At 39.7% G+C, this 16,296-nt stretch overlaps 1 protein-coding gene across 2 annotated transcripts in view; it reads left to right on the top strand.

The window, feature by feature from the left end:
* The first annotated feature begins 6 nt into the window (after positions 1-6).
* The window catches only part of CTDSPL (CTD small phosphatase like), a 127,888-nt gene continuing 111,598 nt past the window's right edge, over positions 7-16,296 (top strand). For both annotated transcript variants that reach the window (XM_032270262.1, XM_032270267.1), the window contains exon 1: positions 7-119. In XM_032270262.1, the coding sequence (XP_032126153.1) occupies positions 41-119 (79 nt within the window). In that variant the 5' untranslated portion in view covers positions 7-40. The remainder of the gene's footprint in view (positions 120-16,296) is intronic.

A 16,296-nucleotide genomic window follows, 5' to 3' on the forward strand; every position in this document is an offset into this window, starting at 1 on the left:
GGGGGGCCGGGCCTGCGGGCGACCGCCGTGCCGCGCACCCATGGACGGCCCGGCCATCATCACCCAGGTGACCAACCCCAAGGAGGACGAGGGCCGGGGGCCGGGCGCGGGCGAGAAAGGTGAGGAGGGGCGCAGGCCGGCCGGGCGACCGCGGGCCGGGGGCGTGCGCACACCCCGCGCCGCTGGAGTTCACTGCCCGGCGCCGGCAGGGGCGGGGGGGAGGGCTGCACCGGCCAGGAGGGTGCGTGGGTGTGGGGTGCGCCCGCAGGGGAGCGAGGCTGCCAGAGTGCGTGTGCCGACCGAGCCAGTGTGAGTGTGCAGGCGCTGACGGAGAGACTGGGAGCGAGTGTGTGTGCATCTGGCCGGGAGGTTGTGAGTTTGTGTGCGCGCACGCCCGCAGAGAAGTTGTGAGCCTGTGTGTGCACTTGTATGTGTGTGTGCACACGGGGACAGAGGGATTGCAAGGGTGTGTGTGCACCTCACAGAGCGCTTGTAAGATTGTAAGGGTTTGTGCACCTAGCGGAGATGTTTGAGTGCTTTCTTTCCTGACAGGCTGTGAGTTTGCGTTGTGTGTGTTAGAGGTTTGTATGGGCCTGACTTGAGGGGTTGTGGAATGTGTGTGCGTGAGCATGAGCCTGGAGAGGTTCTGTGTTCACTCCTGACAGAGTTTGTGTGTGTGTGTGATTATGTGACTACACCACCCAACTGGCAGATTGAATGTGTTGTTTCCCTCTACTGGGTGGGGGTGTGTGTGTGTGTGTAAATTACACACAGTGAGGCTGTGTGCATCAGTGCACCTAAGCAGGAACCAGTGTGTACAGATGTGTGTGCCTTCCTGTGTATCAGACAATGAGGCCATGTGTCTGGGTGTGTTTAGTTGGTTGTGCAAGTGCTGGAGCCTGTGGGGGAGAAAAGGCAGTTTGGAGCCATCTCCTCTTTCTCCCTTTACCACTCTTTGCTGTCTCCGGGCCACCAGCCTGTTGGGAGGACTTACAAGGCCTGGCCCTTTTAGGACCCAGCTTTTTTTTAGTATTATACTTTAAGTTCTGTAGTACATGTGCAGAATGTGCAGCTTTGTTACATAGGTATACACATGCCATGGTGGTTTGCAACCTCTCAACTACATTGGGTCTTTCTCCTAATGCTATCCCTCCCCTAGCCCCGATACCCTGCTATCCCTCCCAGCCCCCAGCCCCCAGCCCCCACCCACCCACACAGGATATGGTTTGTGATGTTCCCTTCCCTGTGTAGGACCCATTTTAAAGGGCACTTGGGGGGCCCTTATGGTGCCGGGAGTGTCCCTTCCCAGAGAGCTGGCCAGGGGGTTGGCCAGCACTGTGCTTCTGTGCCTGGTTTGATTTGGGCACATTTTGACCCTAGTCCCCCATTCTGTTGCCTTTTTGCCCTTTCTCTTGGTGTCTGTGTTCCCACTTTGAGACACGGCGTGTCCGCCTCTCTTACATGCCTGGAGCTTTCTGTGCCTCTAGTGTGTTGGGGCTTGGACAGATTGTTTTGAAGGGCCAAGGAACCTGGTTTGTTTTGTTCTGGTGACTAAAGCTTACCTCATTCTCTTACTGTTATGCGCTTGGTGAACACCTGGACTGAGGTCAGGTGCAGCCCACCGGAACCCCTGTCCCCTCTCCAGGCCTGAGCTGGCCACAGCCGGTTTTGGGGATGAGTCAGATTTCTTTCTAGGGGCTACCACCTTTGCTATGCCAGTGGGTGAGATGTGCAGCCCCTGCTAGAAAGCAGGGTGGGAATGAAGGGAATATTCTGCCTCTCCCCAGGAGGCCACTGGGCAAGCCCATCAGAAAAATGGAAGGAACCAGCAAGTATCCTCAGGTTGGGCATTTGTTGATCTGTTTGCAGTTTCATAGACCACAAACATTGTGTGTGTCTGCAGACTGGATTTCTTTCATGTAAAATAAAGAATTCAAACTCTCCCAGGTATTTTTCTGTACCTTTCAAATGGTCTAAAAAAATTCTGCAAGAGAGTGCTCCAGGTAAATCCCCATGTCTCTCTGGGACCCAAGTGGGCAGCTGCTTGGTGATCTGGCCTTCCTGCCATAGGGGCTGTCAGTTCTTGGAGCCCTGGCTGGGTGTGTGCCCTCGGGGAGGGTTTGGTTGAAGGCATCAAGGAGGTTTGCTGCCTGTGCTCCTTACCAGCTATGGATTGCGTGCTTTGTGTGACACTTTGCCAGAGAGAACCCACAGCTCTTATGGGGAGAGGTGTAGCATAAAGCAGGGAAATGTGTGTCAGAGCCTCAGCCCTCCTGCTGCCCCCCACCTGACTCCAGGAGCAGGAGCAGGAGCTCTGCCAACTTTCCCTTTTCCTCTAGCTGCTAGGATTTTTAAAACAAAGAATCAGCCTATCCAGAATCCAAACCATGTACAAATACTCCAGGATAGTGCTTATTCTGTTCAAGTTGTTTACATTACTTTTCATGACATCTTTTATTATCTTTAGCAGCCTATTTTGTTTGTTTGCCAGGGTCAGATTGGTTGCTTGTTAACTGACTAGGGGAATTCTTTACCTACAGCCTTGGGGTGGGGTGGTTGGCTAGTAGATCCTTCTTGCTGAAGCATTGAAATCCTACTCAATTTAGTTCACTTTAAAAAAATGAAAGTAATTTTGGTTACCTATCATGCGGCAATAAACTCCAGAGCCAAATGTTGGAACAGTTTCTTCAGATTTATAAACCAGCAAACAGGTTCAGTTATGTTTCTAGCTTAAGAATGTTGATGTCTTTAGATAGACACATAACATTATGTAAAATTATGTAAAAATGCATTTTACATAATTTTATTTTGAGATAAACAACTTTTGTTTTAAAAATATTGGGCCTGGAATATTTTAAGTTTTGTAATAGAAAAGAAACTATTGCTTTTAAATGTTTACTTTGATCATTTATTCTGTAAAACAGGAATAGTAATGACCACCTCTTGGGTGTGACCTGAGGGTTCAAAGAGATGATGTATATTGAAGACTCTGCCTGGCTAACCAGTGTGTCACCATTCCATAAATCTTTCTTTAGACATAGATTTACAAAGGAAGTACTAAGCACAGGCTGTGGTATTTTGCACCGAGTTGAATTACTTCTTGACACATTGCCCACGTGGCGGTGCGCCACTCAGAGATGTCTGTCATTGTCAGCCTGGCCTGTCACAGAAGGCTCCTATCTTACAGTTGTGTTTGATTTGGTTGATAATGTCAAGATAGAGACAAATTTCCCTGTAAGTTTAACTCAGCCTACTTTGCAATCTGGAAATTTCCTCTTATGCATTAATAAGAAAATGTCAAACAGTACAGTAGAAAAGTGGACAAGAGTTAGGAACAAGAAAGTCATAGAGGAAGAAATCTGAATAGCCAACAAATATATGAAATGGTGCCCTACTTCATGTGAAACATTTTCATGCATCAGTTTGGTTAAACATTTAAATGACTGTCAATATTCAAAGTCGACAAAGGTTTAGAAAATGACTTAATAGTCTTTTGTGAGAGAATAAAGTGAGTACAGACTTTTTAGAGAGTAATTTAGTACTGAATCAATTAGGAATACATTTGGCTGCAAGTAACAGAAAACCAGATTTACTGCAGCTTAAACCAATAGGAGTTTATTCTTCCCACGTAATAAGCTGTCTGAGGTAGGCTGCTGATAGCTTTGGTTCAGCAACGTATTGATACCAGGGCCAACATCATAGTGATTCTCCTGATTTTCCCTCATGTTATAGCATGGTTGCCACCCCTTCAAACACCACAGCCACCTTTAGGGCAGGAAAAAGAGACAGTGCCAGTCTTGTGTACTCCTTTTACCTGGAAAGCAAAAACACAAAAATATTCCTAAGGACCGCCCAGAAAACTTTTGCTGATGTTTAATTGGCCAGATCCAGGCCACGTGGCCACCCCTGGCTGCAAGCAGAGTGCGGAAAGTGAGTTTCCAGCTTTTCCAGCCTGTACTGTGGGAGGCAGGCGGAGAGAAGATTCAAAGTAGGTGGGAACAGGTGTTGGTTCAGCCAATCAGCAGTATCAACCACACATTGAAAGCTCCTGTTCTAAGTTTCTGTCCTAGAGAAATAACCTCATTTGTGCTCAGAGAAACATGTACAAGGATTTTCACTTAACGGCTACATTAGTTGCAATAGCAAGTATTAGAACCATCCTAAGTGTCAATAGGTGAATGATTAGGCTTTGATATATCAATAGCAGAATACTGCGAGGCAGTTGAAAAGAATGAGTTAAATTGAATCTAAACATACTGATATGTGAATTTTCAAGACATTTTAAAGCAGGAAAAATTTTGAAGAATAGTATAAACAGTATGGTTCCTACTTTTGTAAAAAAAAATCATTCTGACACACAGATACACACAACTGTACATATGTTTAGAAATACAGAAAAAATAATCTGGAGGGAAATAAACTGACAACAAATATTCCTCAGGAAGAGGACTGGACAACAGAGCTTCCTCTGGGGAGAGGAAGCTTTGCCTTTTGTTTAAATATTAGTGAAATGTACTCATTTTACAGATGAAATTGTTTAACTAAAAAAAGAAATTTCCCATAGCTCTTTGAAGGGAAAATATAATTTGAGGGAATTGAACAATAATAAAACCAAAAAAATCTCAATTAGTGTGCAGTATTAGCTAGAACATATCAATGCTAGCTAAACAGTTAATTATTATGTAAGCTAATATGTGTCCTTGATGAGATTTCTGCAGGAAAATTTGGGCAGATATTTTGGCCTCACGTGCTAGGTATGTTTCCTTTAAATGTTTGTAATACTCAGTTTTAAATCAGAAACTAAACTTTGGGCTGCTAACAAAATTGTAGCAAAGAGAAGATTTTTGGAAGTAATAGTTATTTCAGATGACAGAAACAGATTTGAAGCAGATTCAGATTGATTAGCTTTTTTAGATTAAACTTTTTATTTGGAGATAACTGTAAATTTACAGGCAGTTTTAAGAAATCACAGAGATTTTCTATACTGTCCACCCAGTTTCTCTTATTACTGACATCTTGTAAAACTGTATAGTATCACAGTCAGGGCGTTGACATTGATATACTCAAGGCACAGAAAAATTTCATCACCAGAGGATCCCTCCTGTTGCCCTTTGGAGACACTGCTTCCCTCCCATGCCTGCCCCACTCCTTAACCCACTGGCGACCGCTAATCTGCATTTCTAAAATCTTATCTTTTTAGGAATGTTGTCTAAATGGAATCAAACAGTATGTGATCTTTTGGAATTGCTTTTTTTCACTCAACATAATTATCTGGAGATTCATCAGCGTTGTTCCTTGTAATAACCTTTTTTTTTTAATTGCTCAATTGTATTCCATGACATGGCTATACCACAGTTTTTTTAACCATTCACTCTTTGAATGATATGTAGATTTTGAGTATTACAAATAAAGCTGCAATAAACATTGGTATACATATTTTTGTTTGAACCTAAGTCTTCATTTCTCTGGGATAAATGCCCAGTGTGCAACTGCTGGATCATATATGGTAGTTGCATGTTTACTTTTTAAAGAAATTGCCAAATTGTTTTCTTGAGTAAATGTAGCATTTTACATAACCACCAGCAATGTAGTGACCCAGTTTCCCTGCATCCTCTGCAGCATTTGGTGTTGTCACTATTTTTTTTTAATTTTATTTTGAAATAATTATAGACTCAAAAAAAGTTGCAAAAATAATACAGAGAGGTCAATGTACCCATCACCTAGTGTCCACTAATGGTCACATCTTATATAATTGTATATTTCATTATCAAAACCAGGAAATTGGCAAATACAGTTGTTTAGACTACAGATCCTACTCACATTTCACCAGTTTTTGTATGAATTCATTTTTTGTAGCTTTATGCATCTTTAATGCATTTAGATTTATATTACCACCATTACAAGCTACAGAACTTGTTCGTTGCCACAAAGGAACTCCTCTGAGTTACCTTTTTCTTTTATTTTTTAAAAACTGATATATTTGTACATTTTTATGAGGTACATATGATATTTTATTTGCATAGAATGTGCAATGATCAAGTCAGGGTGTTTACGATATCCGTCACCTTGAGTAATGATCACTTCACTATTTTTCATATTAGCCATTCTGATAAATATGTAGTGGTGGCTCATTATGGTTTTAATTTGCATATCTCCGATGGCTAATGATGCTGAACATCTTTTCACGTGCTTATTTTTCTTCTTTATATCTTCTTTGGTGAGCTATCCCTTCATGTCTTTTGCCTATGTTCTAATTGGATTTTTTAAAAACTGTCAAGTTTTGAGAATTTTTATGTATTATAGCTATTCATCCTTTTTCAGATATGTGGTTTGCAAGTATTGTATCCCATAGCTTGGGTTTGCATCCTCTTAACAAGAGTCTTTTGCAGAGTAAAAGTTTTAAATTTTGATAAGATGCAATATATAAATATTTCCTTTTATTGACTGTACTTTTGGTGTCAAGTCTAAGAACTCTTTGCCTAGCACTAGATCCCGAAGGTTTTCTCCTATGCTTTTTCCAAGTTTTATAATTTTACATTATACATTTAAGTTCATGGTCCATTCTGAGTCCATTTCCTAATAGGCATGAAAGTTTGGTTCAGTTTTTTTTGTCTCTGAGTGTCTGGTTGCTTCAGCTACATTTGTTGAAAAACCTATCTGTCCTTTCTCCTTTGAATTTCTTTTGCATCTTTGTCAAAAATTAGTTGGGCATATTTATGTGAGTCTGTTTCTGGGTTTGTTTCACTGATCTATATGTCCATCCTCCTGCCTATACTGTGTAGTCTTGATTACTGTAGCTAAATAATAAGTCATGATATAGAGTAGACTGATCCTTCCAACTTTTGTTCTTTTTCAAAACTGTTTTAGCTGTTCTAGTTTTGTTGCCACATTAAATAAAATTTACGATACTCGTGTCTATATCTACAAAAAATCTTCCTGAGATTTTGATAGGAATTAAATTAAACCTGTGTATCAATTTGGGGAGAATCAACATCTTTACTAGATTAGGTCTTCCAATCCATGAACACAGTACATCTCTTTATTTATTTAGATCTTTGATACTGCCATCAGGTTTTCAGCATACAAGTACTATTAATGTCTTATTAGATTTACATGTAAGTGTTATTTTTAAGCTATACATATATATATTTAATTGATACATCATAATTATACATATTTGTGGGGTATATAATGATTCTATATGTACATTGCATAGTGATCAGATCAGGGTAATTAGCCTGTCTGTCATCTCAAACATTTATCATTTCTTTGTGTTGGGTGCATTTAATCCTCCTTCAAGTTATTTACAACTACATATTATTGTTTCCCATAGTCATCCTATAGTGCTGTAGAGTGTTTATTTTTTTAAGCAATTGTAAATTGTATTTTTTATGTTGGTGCCCATGTGTTCAGTGCTAATATATAGACATACAAATGATTTTTGAATACTTATCTTGTATCCTGTGACCTTGCTGAGCTCACTTATTAGTTGTAAGAGGCTGTTTATAGATTCTCTGAGGTTTTTTACATGGACAAATATATCATCAAATAAGAACACTTATGTGTCTTCATTTCTGACTTGTATGCCATGTGTTTCTTTTTCTTGCTTTATTGCAGTGACTAGAACTTTAGCAGTATGCTGAACAAGAGTGGTGAGAATGGACATCCTTGCCTTATTCCCAGTCTTAGGGGGAAACCATTGAATCTTTTATCATTATTATAATGTCAGCTGTAGGTTTTTTAATAGATGTCTACAGGTTGAGGAAGTAACCTTCTAATTCAATTTTTCTGAGAGTTTTTAATTAAGAATGGATATTGACTTTTGTCTTGTGCTTTTTCTGCAACAATTAGTGTAATCATGTGATTTTTCTCCTTTAGTCTGTTAATGTGATAGATTAAACTGATTTTTGAATATTGAGCCAGACTTGCATCCATGGAATAAAACTTACTTGGTTGTGGTGTATAATTATTTCTGTATATTGATGAATTCTATTTGCTAATATTTTGTTAAGGATTTTTTTTTCTTTTTTTTTTTTTTGTCGGTGACATTGGTCTGCAGTTTTCCTTTTTTCGTGTTGTCTTTATCTGGTTTGGCATCAGTATTACCGCTCTTCTGTTTTCTGGAAGAGATTATGTAGAATTGGTGTGAATTTTCCAGTGAAACCATCAGGCTCTGGACACTTTTCTCAGGGGTATGTGGGATTGGGGGAGTTTTTAAAGTACAAATAGAATTTTCTTAATAGTTATGGAGCTATTTAAATTATCTCTTTCAGATTGGATAACTTGTGGTAGTTTTTTGTTTTTGAGATTTGATTCATTTCATCTAAGTTGTCAAATTTGTGTGTATAGAACTATTTAGTCCTATTCCCTTATTATTGTTTCGATGCCTGCAGAATCTGTAGTGATATGCCCTGTTTCATTCCTGATATTGACAGTGCGTGTTCTCCATTTATTTTTTGTGTGTCAGTCTTGCTGGAGGTTTCTCAATTTTCTTATTCTTTACAAATAACCAGTTCTTTTTTTTCTTTTGAGACAGAATCTCGCTCTGTCACCAGGCACCAGGCCGGAGTGCAGTGGCGCGATCTCGGCTCACTGCAACCTCCATCTCCCGGGGTCAAGCAATTCTCCTGCCTCAGCCTCCTGAGTAGCTGGGACTACAGGCACACGCCACAATGCCCAGCTAATTTTTTTTTTTTTTTTTTTTTGTATTTTTAGTAGAGATGGGGTTTCACCATGTTGGCCAGGATGGTCTCCATCTCTTGACCTTGTGATCCGCCCCCCTCAGCCTCCCAAAGTGCTGGGAATACAGACGTAAGCCACCGCACCTGGCCTACAAATAACCAGTTCTTGCATTGATTTTTTAATTGTTTTTCTGTTTTCAACTTTGTTGGTTTCTGTTCTTATCTTTATTTCCTTCCTTCTGCTTTATTTGGGATTATTTTGCTCTTCTTTTTCTAGGTTCTCAGAGTGGAGTTTAGATGATTGATTTGAAAGTTTCCCCCTTTACTAATTTATGCATTTAGTGCTACAAGTTTCTGTCTCAACACTGCCTTAGCTGTGTCGCACAAATTTTGATATTTTGCTTTTTTGGTTTTCGTTCAGTTCAATACTTTTTTAAAATATACTTTATTTTTAAAAGCAGTTTTAGGTTCACAGCCAAATTGAGCAGAAATTACACAGAGTTTCCATATATTCCCTGACCACACACACGCACAGCTCCCCATACCATCAACATCCCACACCAGAGTGGCACATTTATTACAATTGAAAAACCTATGTTGACATGTCATCATCACCCAAGGTCCAAGAACATAAGGGTTACTCCTGGGGCTTTATATTCTGTGAGTCTGGACAAATATGTAATGACATTTACCCACCCTTATAGTATTATACAGAATAATTTCATTGCCCTAAACATACTCTGTGCTCCACTTATTCATCTCTCCCCTGCCCAATCCCTGGCAACCAGTGATATTTTTACTGTCTGTATAGGTTTGCCTTTTCTAGAATGTCATCTATTTGGAATCATATAGTATATAGCCATTTCAGATTTGCTTCCTTCATTCAGTAATATGCATTTACATTTCCTCCGTGTCTTTTCATGACTCGTAAACTTATTTCTTTTTAATACTCAATAATATTTCATAGTCTGTTATGTACCACAGTTTATCCATTCACCTACCGAAGATCATGTTGGTTGCTTCCAAGTTTTAACCCTTATGAATAAAGCTACTAGAAACATATGTATGCAGGTCTTTGTGTAGATGTAAGTTTTCAGCTCTTTGGGGTAAATACCAAGGAACATGATTGCTGGATTGTATGCTAAGAGTGTTTTGTTGTTTTGTAAGAAACTGCCAAACTGTGTTCTGAAGCGAGCCTACCCTCTTTAGCTTTCAGAAGTTTAGTTACGATATGTCTTGGCATGGATTTTTTTTAGTTCTGTTTGCAGTTCATTCTGCTTCTTGCCTTCTGTCTCTTGCTAAATTTGGGGAGTTTTCTGGCATTATTTTCTCGAGTACTTTTTCAGTTCTGCCCTTCCTCTTTTCCTTCTGAGACTCTGATGACATAAATGTTAGATATTTTGTTATAGTCCACAGGTTTGTCCATACTGAGCTTTTTTGCTTTTCTCCCCCATGTTGTTCAGTTGGGTAATTTCTGTTGTTTTGTCTTCAAGTTTGTTGGGTTTTTCCTTGTTTCTTCTATTCTGCTATTGAGCACATCCATTGAGATTTTTATCTCAATTATTATATTTTTTAGTTCTAGATTTTCCATTTGGTTTTTCTTATATCTTTTTCTTCTCTGCTGCGATTATTTCTTTGCCGAGGCTCTCTGTGACCCAGGCTGGAGTTGGAGTGCAGTGGTGCAATCATGGCTCACTGCAACCTCAACCTCGTGGGCTCAAGTGATCCTCCCATCTCAGCCTCCTTAGTAGCTGGGACTGCAGGCACATGTTTTGTTTTGCCTGGATTAATGTTTTGTATTTTTTGTAGAGCCAGGGTCAACCTATGTTGCCCAGGCATTAAACATGCTCCTAATTGCTTGTTGAAGCATTTTAAAAAATCATGAGTGCTTTAAAATCTTTATCAGATAACTGTAGTATATCTGTCATCTTGGTGTTGGCGTTTATTAATTTTTTTTTCATTCTGTTTGATAAGTCCTTGTTTTTTGTATAACAAGCAAATTACAATTGAAACCTGGACATTTTTGTATTATGCTATGAGACTCTGGGTCTCATTTAAGCCTTCTATTGTGGTTGGTGTTCTCTGACATGTCCGCAGCAGGGAAGAGGGAAGCACTGGCTTATTACTATCAGGTAGAGGTGGAAGTCAAGGCTCCCCACTTGGCCTCTTTTGACCTACTGTTGGGCAGGGAGGGAGTTCGGCTTCTGCATGGTCTCTACTGTACTGCAGTGGGAGTGTTCATTACCACTGGGTTTGGTGAAAGCCCTGACTCTTCCTGTGCCTCCTCTGATACCCCTTCAATGGTAAGGGGAGCACCTCATTACTGCTGGATAGAGGTAGAAGTCCAAGTTGGCCATGTGTCTCCACTGACCACTGGGAGAGGAGGGGCCTCATTACCAGCTTTCAGGGATGAGTCCCCGCTTCATATTTGGCCACCTTTAACACCACTTCAGCATGGGTGGTAGGATACCTTATTACACCCTATGAGGGTGGAATTCTAGGTAGTCATTAGGTTTTCTCTGGCATGAGTAGGGGCGTGGCAGGAGGGATGGGCGTGATATTTGGCTGTAGTAGCGCAGTTTTGTCTGAACAATTTCCATTGCTAGACTGCCCCTTTTCTGGTCCTTTTTCGGCTTTTACTGGGACTCTTTTTATCTGCCACTCTCAGTTTTCTCCCATAGCCAGCTTCTTTACCTCCAAGTCCAGGATCTACAAGGCAGAAAGAAAACCCAGGGAAATCACCACCCTATTGTTCTTTAGGATTCAAGGTCCCTAGCTGATCTGCTTTCTTCTCTCCATCTTTCACAGTCTCTTAATGTTTATTTTGTATATAATGTCCAGGGTTTTCAGTTGTACTTAGTGGGAAACAGAAGAAGAAGTATATCTACGCCATCTTTTTAGAGGCAGAAGTCCCCTGATTAACTTTTAGACCTATCCAAATTAAGTATTTTAAGGAAGACTAGAATTAGAAAGTTGCCATTTTAAAGGTTTATTTCAACATTATGCTAATACAAAAGTCAAATTCAGTAGTGCTTTGAAAATCTTCATTATCCCTTAAAAGAGAAAAGATAATGAATTCACTGTGAAATCAAGTCTAGATCAGTAGGGCATCAGCGACAACTGTTATTTAACCAACCTTAATGGGATGCATTCACAAGCTTTGGTCTTAACATCAAAATTTGAGCTTCAAGTTCATGAGTGTCCTAACTTAAATGTATTTTAAATCTAATATTCTGTTTGGTTAGCAAGCATATTTAACCCGATAGCTTTCACTTTGTTTCTTATTTAAGAAAGCATCCATTTAAGTAATTAGAAATATCTTCTTGGGACAAACACAAAGGACCTTATCTCTGGATTTAGCACGCATGGCGCATAGACAGGGCTTGCTGGCCAGTGACTAGAAGAGTCTGCTTTCAGTCTGGGCTACCCTGAAAGTAGGTTTGTGGGCTCCAGAAACTTGCCCTAGGCTGTACTTGACTGTAGCATCCAAGGTTGGGGAAGCACCCCATTTGGCATGGCAGCATTGGTTGTTCAGAAGGGACCACACCACTTGAAGTTTAATTCTGAAGTAAATGGCTTTTTCCCTTTTGGTGATGTTGAGGGTGTGGATTGAGGGAATAAATAAAAGTGCCAGTGGGTTCACCGGGCTATTAGCTAGGAGCTGGCCATGGTCAGGAAACTCTGATCATAAATGAGTCTAGATTTAAAGACAGACACAAGGCCAGGTGCGGTGGCTCACACCTATAATCCCAACACTTTGGGAGTCCAAGGCAGGCAGATCATGAGGTCAAGAGATCAAGACCATCCTGGCCAACATGATGAAACCCCGTCTCTACTAAAAATACAAAAATTAGCTGGGCATGGTGACGTGCACCTGTAGTCCCAGCTACTCAGGAGGCTGAGGCAGGAGAATCGCTTGAACCCGGGAGGTAGAGGTTGTAGTGAGCCGAGATCATGCCACTGCACGCCCGCCTGGGTGACAGAGCGAGATTCCATCTCAAAATAAATAAATAAACACACACACACACACACACACACACACACACACACACAGAAAGATTTCTTCATTTGCTTTAATGGTAATACATAGTCCCAAGGGAAGCAGCATCTAGCTATCAAAAAAGGGAGTGAAGGGATTCTCTTGGGTAATGTTGAAAGACTTATATATCTTAGAACTTACTTTCCAGATCTTAACTCTTGACTTACCGGGCGTTTAAAATTCAGTATTTTAATGCCCTATCTTTCTCTTAAAAATTCACTATCTTTAAATAGTTCTTTCCTTTAATTTCTTAACATACATTTGCCTATATTTAAAAAATAGGGATGCATATTCAGTGCTTTATCTGAAATAAAACTAAGCAAATACTTGTCTTTATGGCTCTGAAATAATATCAAATAATGGAGCAAAGTCTTAGGAACTGTTTGTAGCACTAGGTTGTGATATTGACGTTTTTGTATTTGAATCAGGACTGGAAACACATAATCCCCAGCATCCAGAAAGGCCACTGTTTATTAGGTCCTCTGAAACCAGGACCTAATAAACAGTGGCCTTTCTGGATGCTGGGGATTATGTAATCACCTAAGTAATAGCTCATTTTGATTCTGAGTAGCTGCTTCTAGTTAAAAACTGAAAGCTTTCTTTGTAATTACAATTTATATTAAGGCTATTTGCCAAAATGTTTTAAAATCCTGTTATTTAAAGCACTTTAAAAATCGAAGAGAAGCAGCTTAATATTTGATGACTGATGCTATTCTTACCTTTCAAAATTAGTATTTAAGCTTTCAGTGTTTGTCTGTCTTAAACAGAGTGCACTGCCTTGTCAACATGGCTTGAATAAATGTAGCCTTTTAGTACCAATAATAATTCATACTGTACTTTAAATTGTACATAATATCTCTTTCTGTATTTTGATCAACATTTAGCTGTCATGCTTAGCCTATTGTATGTTTGTTCTAAGTATCCGGCTCCCTTATGTACAAGTCAGAAACCACTGACTTTAATTCCAAAGACTTCAGTTAGAGTCATATTTTATTTTCTCTTTTTGAGGCTATCGCTGAACTTATTTATTTTTGTTTTAGTTAGAATAATATGTTTCATAGCAATCATGAAATGAGTCTAACATTTGAGTTGCTATTAATTCTATATAATGTATGAACACTTGTTGATAAGCATTAGTTTTTCTGCTGCATAGTAGACCTTGTATCACTACATAGGCCTGACTTCTCTCCTTGAATTTTTTTAAGTTTAATTTTTTATTGACTGGGTGTGGTGGCTTACATCTGCAATCACAGCATTTTAGGAGGCTAAGGGAGGATCGCTGGGGGCCCAGGAGTTAGAGACCAGCCTGGACAACATAGTGAGACCCCATCTCTACAAAAAATAAAAATAAATTAGCAGGGTGTGGTGGTGCATGCCTGTGGTCTCAGCACTTTAGGAGGCTGAGGCAGAGGCCTGCTTGAGCCTGGGAGGTGGAGGCTGCAGTGAGCCATCATTGCCCAACTGCACTCCAGCCTGAGCCACAGAGCAAGACCATGTCTCATAAAAAAACGTACATATATATATATAAAGGTAAATTTTCATACTGTAAAAGTTACTCTTTTTGGTGTAACCCAGGTTAAAAAGTTTCATGAGCTTTGGCAAACTCTTACAGCTGTATAATCGCTACTGCAATCATGATAGAGAATATTTCCATCACCCCCAAAATATTCTCTGTGGTGGTACCATTTTGATTCCCACCAGCAATCTATGATACTTCCAGTTGATCTACATCCTTGCCGGTATTTGATATTGTCAGTTTTTAAATTTTAGCCGTTATAGTAGGTATTTAGGGGTATCTCATCATAGTTTTGTTTTGCATTTTCCGCATCTCTGATGGTGCTGAAATTCTTATGTGTTTATATGCTGTCCAAATAACTTCTTTGGTGAATTGTTCAAACTTCTGCCCATGTTTTAAAAACTGGATTGTTCCAGTGCTTATTATTGAGGGTTTTTAATGTAATTCTGTATACAAGTACTTTGTTGAATATGTGTTTTGCAAACGTTTTTCCCTGTCTATGGTTTATATTTTTATTCTCTTAGCAGTGTCTTTGTTTTTCAAAAATTCTTACTGTGATAAAATACGTATAACATTGTTTATCATTTTAACTGTTTTTGACTGTACAATTAATTCATATTAAGTACATTCATATTGTTATGCAGCTGTCATCACCATCCATCTCCAGAACTCTTTTCATATTGCAAAAATGAAACTACTTATTAAACAATAACTCCCCATTCTCCTTGCCCCAAACTCGATAGCCACCATTCTTCTTTCTGTCTCTGTGAATTTGTCTACTCCAGCTACCTCATGAAAGTGGAATCATACAGTATTTTTTTGTGATAGGCTTATTTCCCTTAGCATACTGCCCTCAAGGTTCATCCATGTTGTATCATGTGTTAGAATTATCTTCCTTTTTAAGACCGAATAGTGGTACATTGTGTATGTATATCACCTTTGCTTATCCATTCGTTGGTTGATGGACACTTGTGTTGCTTCCACGTTTTAGCTATTGTGAATTCTACTGCTATGAACGCGTATGTTTGAATCTCTGCTTTCAGTTCTTTGGGGTATATATCCAGACGCAGAATCACTGGATCATATGGTAATTCTATTTGTACCGTTTTGAGGAACCTCCTGTATTAGCCTGTTTTGCATCGCTATAAAGGAATACCTGAGACTGGGTAATTTATAAAGGAAAGCATTTTATTTGGCTTGGGGTTCTGCAGGCAGTACAGGCATAGCACCAACATCTGCTTGGCTTCTGATGTCGCCTCAGGAAGCTGATAGTTACAGCAGAAGGCGAAGGGGAATGGCAAGAGAGGAAGCAAGAGAGAGAGCAAGGAGGTCCCAGAGTCTCTTTAATAATCAGATCTCCTGATAACTCATTTGAATGGGGAGGGTACCATTCATGAGGAATCCACTCCCATGACCCAAAAACAGCTCCCACTAGGCCCCACCTTCAACACGGAAGATCGCATTTCAACATGAAATCTGGAAGGGACAGACATCCAGACTGTATCACCTCTATATTGTTTTCCACGGCATTCCCACCAACAACAGTGCACAGCACAGGGGGTTCATTGTCTCCCCATCCTCATCACATATGTTATCTTCTGTTTTTTTGATAGTAGTCCTTCTCATGAGTGTTAGGTATTAACCGTGTCTTTTGAAGATCAGAAATTTCTAATTTGATGAAACCCAGTTTATCATTCTTTTTTTCTTTTCTGGATTATACTTATGGTGTCATACCTGAGAAATCTTTGAGAGCCCAAGGTTACAAAGATTTTCTCCTATGTTTTCTCTGGAAGCATTTTTGAGGGAGGAAACGGAGGTTTCTATTTTGGATTAACTAAAAGTACAAGGGCATGGATTGAAGTTTATTTATTTGCATATGTGGATGTCCAGTTGTTTCTGCACCATTTATTGAAAAGACCATCCTTTCTTCATTATTTTGCCTTTGAACCTTTATTAAAAATCAATGACTGTATATATGTGGGGGACTACTTCTGGATTCTAGTCTCTTCTTAAATGTTAATCACCTTCCTTAATGTGAAGCAATGTCAAACTTAGTATAG

The sequence above is a fragment of the Sapajus apella genome, unplaced genomic scaffold (genome assembly GCF_009761245.1).
Source record: "Sapajus apella isolate SASKATOON/1434 unplaced genomic scaffold, GSC_monkey_1.0 scaffold4, whole genome shotgun sequence".
NCBI lineage: Eukaryota > Metazoa > Chordata > Mammalia > Primates > Cebidae > Sapajus > Sapajus apella.